The 8,621-nt window shown below is 36.6% G+C and overlaps 2 protein-coding genes across 2 annotated transcripts; one reads left to right on the top strand and one right to left on the bottom strand.

Moving 5' to 3' along the window:
• The first annotated feature begins 772 nt into the window (after window positions 1-772).
• LOC107800643 (uncharacterized) lies at window positions 773-4,034 on the top strand. Its single transcript, XM_016623859.2, has 2 exons — window positions 773-2,466; window positions 3,552-4,034. Exons 1-2 carry the CDS (start codon window positions 1,124-1,126, stop codon window positions 3,772-3,774), a joined length of 1,566 nt encoding a protein of 521 aa, XP_016479345.1. The 5' UTR covers window positions 773-1,123; the 3' UTR covers window positions 3,775-4,034.
• Window positions 4,035-5,009: 975 nt separating this feature from the next.
• Window positions 5,010-7,861, bottom strand: LOC107800648 (alternative NAD(P)H-ubiquinone oxidoreductase C1, chloroplastic/mitochondrial). The gene is made up of 2 exons (XM_016623862.2): window positions 7,629-7,861; window positions 5,010-6,792 (listed from the first exon to the last, which is right to left on the bottom strand). The coding sequence occupies exon 2, from the start codon at window positions 6,774-6,776 to the stop codon at window positions 5,169-5,171; it is 1,608 nt and encodes a 535-aa protein (XP_016479348.1). The 5' UTR covers window positions 6,777-6,792; window positions 7,629-7,861; the 3' UTR covers window positions 5,010-5,168.
• Window positions 7,862-8,621: the final 760 nt, after the last annotated feature.

An 8,621-nucleotide genomic window follows, 5' to 3' on the forward strand; every position in this document is an offset into this window, starting at 1 on the left:
TGGGTACTAGGGGGGGATTAAATTCCTTAAGGAAACACTGTGAATTCAGTGGGCTCGAATTAATTACTGCTTCATTACGATAACTTATATTTTGCAGAATTATTATTTACAAATACAGCAATATTGACGGGACTAACATGTATATTGGTTCTTTGTATGAAAATCATGGAATTAAGAGACTCACTCGCATATGGTGTTTATACCTGTAATAAAAGCATGAGATGTGTTTACACATACATTTCTTTTAATTTAACTATGACTAATTATTACATATTTTTACTTTACAAGTCACTTAACCATGATAAACTAATATAGTTTGATATAAACATCTTGTAAGGATGAGAAAGTGGAGAATTAATTAATCATTTCATATATGTTGGTGATGTTATTACTCCCTCTATCCTAATTTATGTGGTATAGTTTGAATTTCAAGAGTTAAATTTTTTAGTTTTGATAAAATTTACATATTTGAAAACTACGTAAAATACTATCGGTCACATTAGTTAACAAATTAAAATATTCAAAATGACGATAAAAAAAAACTCATTTGACTCTAGAAATCAGATACAAAAAAAGAATAAGTTTCTGATTTCCGAAATAGTCTTAGCTAAACCTATAGAATTCAAGTTTTTTTTTCTTTTTCATTTTTCCTGTAATTTATAATGCATAAAAGGGACAAAGACCAGAAATTCTTAGCGGAATGTGGCTCATAACCGGTACCGGTGATATACATTATAACCATAAAAATAGTCGTTATAAAGCTGGACACTTTATGTTTTTCTATATTGGATTTGGTTTTCTAATGTGAATTGGATCAGCCACGTTGGAGTCTTCATAATGTTGGTTTGCTTTCTTGACTTGTATTTCACAGGTTGGATTGAATCTAACGCAACCACAGCAACTTCTAGAGTCTATTTTGACTTTAATTTCAAGTTCTACTTTAGATTCAAATAAGAGTTCCACTAACATATTTTTTTTCAAAAGATTTTTAAAAGTACCCTTTTCCACGGACTTTCTGTTTTCTCTTTTGACCACTTCTTTTGCCTATTTTCTTCTCATTTCCATTACTTCCTCTCCTTACATTTTGTATCATCTCTTCTGTATGACCAGAAAATAGTTAATTATGAAACTCCAAATTGCTTCTATCAATGTGCAATGTCCTCAAAATTTTATGCTTCAAGCATTATATCCTCCTTCATCTACTTCTCTTTTCTGTTTACCTTCTTCTTTTTCAGCAAAACGGGGTGCTAAAAATGTAAACTTGGCTATTTCTGTAAGATCAAGAAAATTCTTAAGGTATCAATACTTAGACAAAAATTTCTGTAAAAGTCATAGTAGTATACAACCAAGTTGTAATTCATGCACTTCTCTGTTCTGTTTACCATCTTCTTTTTCGGCAAAATGGGGTGCTAAAAATGTAAACTTGGTTATTTCTGTAATATCAAGAAAATTCTTGAGGTATCATTACTTAAACAAAAATTCCTGTAAAAGTCATAGTACTATACAATCATGTTGTAGTTCAAGATTATGTGCAGATTTTGGAGAACATTCTGAGGGATGTTCATATAAGAGTAAATATGGGGAAAAAGGTTCATTTTTGCAATCAGAATTTGAGTCCCTAGAGCCAAAAATGCTTGGTATTAGACCAGAACCACCATATTGGCCAGAAAGAGAGGCTATTTTATGTACTAGTATTGAACAAAAAGCTAAGAGTTTTGGACTTCCTTTATCACTTAGAATGATAAAAAAGAAACATCAGTGTTTACCTATAAAACAATATAGTTTTTGCTCAGTGAAAAAAGCATTTTCCTCATTGGTATTCATAATTGTGGAGTTACAAACTTATGCATTGCACTTGAGGGAGTCAGTGTGCAATGAAGATTTGGAGATGATTATTGGTGAAGTACAGAGAGAAATGTATGCATCATTTATTTGGCTTTTTCGACAAGTATTTAGTCGTACGCCTGTGTTAATGATCTATGTTATGATCATTTTGGCCAATTTTAGTGTATACTCTACATCTCATAATATTGCTATTGCAATGCCAAAACTAGAAATGGCCTATGATCATGTCAATACAATAGAAACAACATCAATTCTTGGAAGTTTTAGTATAGGGAATAGGGATTTGAGTAATTCCTCAACACTCTTCAAACATCCTCATATTCCTCAAGAATTATCAAGATTTGAAGATCGAGTACTGAAAAGCGACGAAGAGATAGAATTATGGAACTCGATAGAGGATGAAGCCTTAAATATAAGAGGTTTAAGGGATGTTGGACTTGATCATGAAGTCATGTTAAGATTCTTTTCGCCATTGTCTGTGGAGATTGATCAAGATAACAATGTTGAGTATTTTAAGACAGATCTTCTTTACCAGATGGCGCTATCTCACGAGCCTTATAACACGCTTCTACTATGCAATTATGCACAGTTTCTGCAAGTTACTGCTCGAGATTATAATAGGTACGTAAATTTCTTCGAATTCTCTTGCCTTATATAATGTAGCAGTCATTACACCCTGTGGATTTTGTTGTCCTAGTTCATTTAGTGATAAAAAACTGTAAAATGTGTTTCTAGTAATGTTAATCAATTGGAGAGGAGGATATACTAGCTTTACTACATTGCTAAAATGGGTTTTTTGTTGTTGTTGTTGTACTACAATGCTAAAATGGACAAGTAGTATTCGTCCCCGGACCCCACATGTGGGATTACACTGAGTTTGTTGTTGTTGTACTACATTGCTAAAATGGACGAGTACTATTCATCCCTGTGATTTGGTTGTGTCATTTCCTATAGGTTTACTACATCGCTCGAAGGGTAAAGTTGTCTCCATGCGCAAACGATAAACTTTACTACATGTGTTTAGCGTCTAGGGTAAAGTTTACTACATGAACGGTAAAGATGTCTCCGTGTGACCTATAGCTCACGGGTTCAAGCCATGAAATTAGTCCTTGTATCAGGGTAGGCTGCCTATATTACACCCCGTTGGGTACGGACCTTTCCCGGATCCTGCGTGAATGCGGGGATACTTCGTGCACCGGTCTGCTCTTTTTATAACATGTTGAAGATTTCTTCATATTGAAAAGCCAAACCACTACAATGTGTTAAAATTGTCAAACGTTTGCTGTTTGATCTGTGCAATCTCTCAAACAAGATTAGAAGAGTATGCCAAACTAGGTTATTGAGTTTGCCTGTTCTAGTACATTATTGTTGTTTGGACACTGCTGCTCATATAAATTATTTGAAGCCTATTTCTTCGATTATAATTTACTGCTGCTAAGATTATAAATAACTTCGGAAATTGTTCATGATTGTTGGAACAAGACGATGTTGTGTTGACAAGAGTAGTAGGTTCAGATTCATAGCTCTGAACTGCTACAATTAGACTTGGCGTGAGATATGCTTTTGGACATTAAACTGGAATTAAATGAGCTGAGTGGAGGGAAATTGATACAGAGGATTCATATAGCTGACTCCAACTAGTTTGAAATTGAAGAATATTTGATGGTATATACGATCTTAAGACAATGACTCGTTTCTTGTAACAGGGCTGAAGAGTGCTTCAAGCGCGCAGTCCAAGTGGATCCACCAGATGCGGAGGTCCTAAGTCAGTACGCGAACTTCTTGTGGACAGTTAGGAAAAACTTATGGGAAGCAGAAGAAAGATACCAACAGGCCGTGGCAGCTGAGCCTAGGAATCCTTATTATGCATCTACATATGCCAATTTCTTGTGGAGCACTGGTGGTGAAGAGACCTGTTTCCTTCAATGACAAAAAGGGTGAAGAAATTTAGTCACAAAATAATAGATTTTCTAAACTTGTATCACATTGTAATTTTATCAATAAAGTTCCAATGACTTGGAAGATGGAAGAGGCTTCAGAAATGCATCAAATAGGAGAAAATGGTGATCTTATTATTCTTCTGTGGTGATTCTGTGTTGGAGCTGGGAGTAGAAGTTTTTGTCCTGTATATTACACAATAAATGCTAACGTGAATATCTTTTATTTGCATGTTGTTATCTTTTAAATGACCTGATTGTGTAAACACCTGTAGTTATTTTTTAGATGAATTGATAGTGTAAATGTCAGTGTATAGTAGTTAAACTCTTTGCAAAATGGAAGAAATAAAAGTTCAAGTTAGATGGAAAGAGCATAATTTCTCTGGTTGTCTGGTGAAGCCTATGGCTAGGAGTTTGCCATTTTGTATCAATTTTGTGAGGTCATATAGTAGTGTATTTTCAAGTTTTTATCGTAACTCTTATCAATCTTGTGAAGTCTATGATAGTAGTAGTAATTTTCATCTTTTTATATGGCTTACCTTTTCAACCCCTAATTTACAAATTTGATTCGGGTCTTGTGAGGATTTCCGGATGCTGGAAATTAGGTTCCAAGGTTTATGGGCTAACGTTGAAGCAAGAATCTTCGGTTATGTTGAGTTGACAGACTTATATGGATAGGGGACCACCTCCGGGTATATGCATGGTAAGGTTACACAGTGCTTGGATGACTTTGGAACGACTCTTGGCACGTTCAAGGATGAACGTATGTTTAAGTGAGGGAGAATGTAATGACCCAACCGGTCATTTTGAGCGTTTCCATTCCATTCGATGGTTCGAGGGCATGAGTAGCTTTCTATGAGGTATTATGACTTGGAAGAATAATTATCATCTTAGAAGCTTTAAGTTGGACGAGTTGACCAAGTTTGAATTATGTGTATTTGACCCCGAACCGGAGTTTTGATGGTTCCGTTAGGTCCGAATGGTGATTTTGGACTTGGACGTATGTCCGATATTTGCATTTGAATATTTCTAGAAGGTTTCAGCACTAATTAGCAAAACTTGAAAATTTGAAGGTTTAGAATGTTCATAAGTTGCAGCTTTTCACACTACCAGCGGTAAACAGCTAAACAACAACTACTACGCCTCAGTCCCAACAAGTTGGAGTCGGCTATAGGAATCATCACGTCTATCTTTAAGCTCAACTCATGGTAACAGCAGTAAAAAATATTTTAAATTTATGATCAATTTTTTCGGTACTAAATAATTTCACCAAGTAACTACATAATTTAACATCTTGATTAGATTGCCCGTTCAACTTAAAATAGTTTTATCAACAACACTATACAGAATCTCTAAAGTTGTGATCCTAACCGGGAACCCATTGATCTAAGATCCTGATTGAGCTTTAGCGAGCATTGTCTGTACTGTTGCAACAGAATCCACCGTGGACTTCAGTAACCAACTGATTCCTACTTTCACTCGGTGCTTATCTGTTGGTAATCTGATCAAATAAGCTATTTTTCTTGCAGTATGACCAACAAAACCTTCCAAGGTCAGCCCATCAGTGAAACTTGGTGAAACAGCAGCATCACACCTGCCAAGGGTCATCATCTCACCTAAATTTTGATATCTAAAAGGCAACAGTGGACGGTCATTAATTGCGGCCCACAAATTCCAACCAGCAAAATCTGCTTGCTGGAAAGCAACTTGTGCAGTAGCCGGTAGCACCTTCCCATTTTCGTCCCTTAACGCAGAAGAGTCACCAACAGCAAATATACGAGGATGACCCTTGACACGGAGAGTTTCATCAGTTTCTGCTTGTCCCCTAACATTCAGAGGAATGTTGTAAGGTTTATCACTAGGTTCCAACTCAGGAAGTAGTGGCTTAGATCCAATAGTCCATAAAACTATATCTGCAGTTATGATCTGACCCTCTAACCCCCTTTCAGCAGGCTGCAATTCAAGTATTACACTCTCAGAATGATCAGCTGCTGAGTCCGTACTTTTAGATTCAGTATCAGAGGTCTGATACTCGACTCCTTGTTTTATGCACCGGACAAAATAACCAAGTAGAAGTTGAACTTTCCTGGACAAAAGTACTTTTAGTGCTGCTTCCCTATTTCCTGCCGGAGCATTTGGTAAGACTGTCTTTTCAACATTAATTGCTTGTACAATTCCCTTTTCTTGCAACCTTTCTGATATCGTGGCAGCTAATTCCACTCCGCCATAACCACATCCAACCACCGCTACTCGTATTGCAGAGTCCTTACCAAAGTTCTCGCGCTCTAATTCCCTTAGCTTTTTATCAACCCTAAGAGCATCCTCTAGGGTATAAAATGGCAAGGCATAATCTGCAGCACCTGGTACGATATCAAGTTTGGCCTCAGCTCCTATAGCAAGGACCAACCAGTCATATTCTATTAGGAGACCGCTTTCGAGATGAACAGTCCCTGCTGTAGGTGCATTAGTTCCTAAATGGTCACATGGATATAGGCATTTTACCCTGTCTTTGAGGAACCGCACGTCGGTATTGGCAAGCAAGTCCGAGAACTGTGGAGCAATTTCCCATGTCTCAACTTCTCCAGAGAGAAGTTCATACAACAATGGCTTAAAAATGAAACGTTCTGACTGGTCTATGAGGACTACCTGTGGTTTCTTGTCATCAGGCCAAACAAGTGATTCTAACCTCAGTGCTGTATAAAGACCACCAAATCCACCACCTACTATGCAGACCCTTGGCCTCTTGTTATCAGACCACATATAATTAAGATGTGGAGCATCGGCTGCAGCAGGAGCTTCCATGGTGCTTCCGAATCCTGCGGTGGTACTCAAGGCAACAGTGTGTAGTGACCTATTCCTCTTTGAGCTACCAGAACGCCACGAACTGCTCCAAATCTTGGGTAACTTAGCTGAACGTGTCTTTCCCCATCGTATTTGGCGGCAGCTGAGTAGTGCAATTGTTGCTGAAGCAGAACATGCAAGAGCGCACTCCATTGAAGCAATTGGATATCTGATAGTAGCAGGTGCAAAAAATAGCTAAGTCAAGAATTTCGCTAAGGTTGATCAATCTTTGAGGAAGTAAATACAAAATTTCTTCGATGAATGGGTGCACTGATAATTTTAAATCAAACTATGTAATATTTGCTAAGTTGTAAAACACTTGTAATAGAACTAACAATATAAATCAAATACTAGTGAAAGGTTTTATATCCAGGAATTATTTTATAGTAGACTTATCAGAAATAGTATTAAATGCTTTTCTTTGTACATAAAACACTACGCAACCATCTAAAAGTTCATTATTCATTTGATTCTGCAAGTCATTCTTAACAAACTTCATTGTAAAAAAAGCTCTTTTAATGGATGCAGTGGCGATTAACGAACTTTTTTTTGTTACTTTGCGAAAATATTTCCCCAATTACATTGAAATTTCAAACTGGAATAATTAAAAAAGGGGTATCACACTTATTAAAAACATACTTACCAAAACACTTAATTTATCAAGCTCTCAATTCCTTTTCTCTAACAAGTAAAGCAGTTTTTTATTGAACCATCAACATTTATCAATTCACTGATTTATAGGATATCGTTCGATAACCAGAAGGAAAAAGAAAGTAAAAGCACATTTCACCCACAAATCAAACTCGTAAGACTTTCAGATAGATATATTTCTTTGGTTAGTTACCAGTTATTTACCAGCCTATTTATAGTTATGGTGAATAATTAGAGCAATAAATAAGTAGAGTTGAGCTAAAGTAAAATTGAATATATTACTGTGAGGTTCTCTCCGAAAGGCAAGATGAACGTATAGTCTCTGCCTAAAGAGAGAATAGAACAGAATCGAACCTCAACGGAGACTGCCGGAGAATCGAACCAGCTTCACAGCGTCCGGCGACGGCGAGACTCGACAGTTTCCGGCGAGTTGCGCCTGCTGAGCAGTGGCGAAAGGTTCCTTCTTTTTTTTTCAAAAGAATTTATCGCATTTTGACATCCTTCACCGCTGGCCGCTGTGTCACCACTCACCTGTTTCAGCTATGTGTAAAGTAATATTTCACTTAAGTAAAATTTTCAGTAAAAAGTGTTCAATTGATCACTCTTTTAACCCTGGGTTCAAATGCGTTTGAGTGATCCACTCGGTTCCACGTTATTTGGGTAGAAATGACACTGATAGCCGATTTAAAGAACTCTTATTTAAGAATTAGCCGTGCATCCCGAATTTTAATTTTTTAGTTAAAATATTTAGGACAAAAATATCATGAATTGTCCTAAAGTTGAGACTATTAGTTTAAAATTTCAAGACAAAATAAGTACTGACTAATCTCTAAATAGTATTGTAAGCATTTAAATTTTATCAGACTTAAATCCAATAAAATAATTTGTACTATATGTTAAATACATTAGTTCAAATAAGCACTATGGGCTAATATAATTAGATTAAATACATAATTTAATATATATGGATTAAATAAATAGGTCCAAATTCATTGGGCTAGCCCATTTAGTTGGGCTACAAATGATGAGCCCATTTCTTTAGACCCAAGATATTATCCTAGAGGCCCAGTTTGGTGCCACACGTGAAATAACGTGGCACGCCAAGTCAAGCGGAAGAGCCAATAGGATCGTGCCACGTGTCAAAATTACAAGGCCATGCCAAGTCAAATTAAAAGACCAATGAAACCGTGCCACGCGTCAAAATGACAAGGCCATGCCAAATCAAATTAAAGGGCAAATGAAATCGTGCCATGTGTGCATGTGACATGTTCTGGCCAATCAAATGCGGCCTTGTCACACTTCAATTTGATTGGTCGGAAAGAGTTTGTTCTTATCATAACTCTTCCC

The sequence above is a fragment of the Nicotiana tabacum genome, chromosome 13, assembly GCF_000715075.1.
Source record: "Nicotiana tabacum cultivar K326 chromosome 13, ASM71507v2, whole genome shotgun sequence".
Taxonomy (NCBI): Eukaryota; Viridiplantae; Streptophyta; class Magnoliopsida; order Solanales; family Solanaceae; genus Nicotiana; species Nicotiana tabacum.

Excerpts from the sequence above, each read along its gene's own strand:
- LOC107800643 (XM_016623859.2), top strand. The coding sequence starts at position 1,124 with ATGAAACTCCAAATTGCTTCTATCAATGTGCAATGTCCTCAAAATTTT. Across the intron at positions 2,467-3,551 it reads ACTGCTCGAGATTATAATAG|GGCTGAAGAGTGCTTCAAGC; the intron begins GTACGTAAATTT and ends TTCTTGTAACAG.
- LOC107800648 (XM_016623862.2), bottom strand. The coding sequence starts at position 6,776 with ATGGAGTGCGCTCTTGCATGTTCTGCTTCAGCAACAATTGCACTACTC.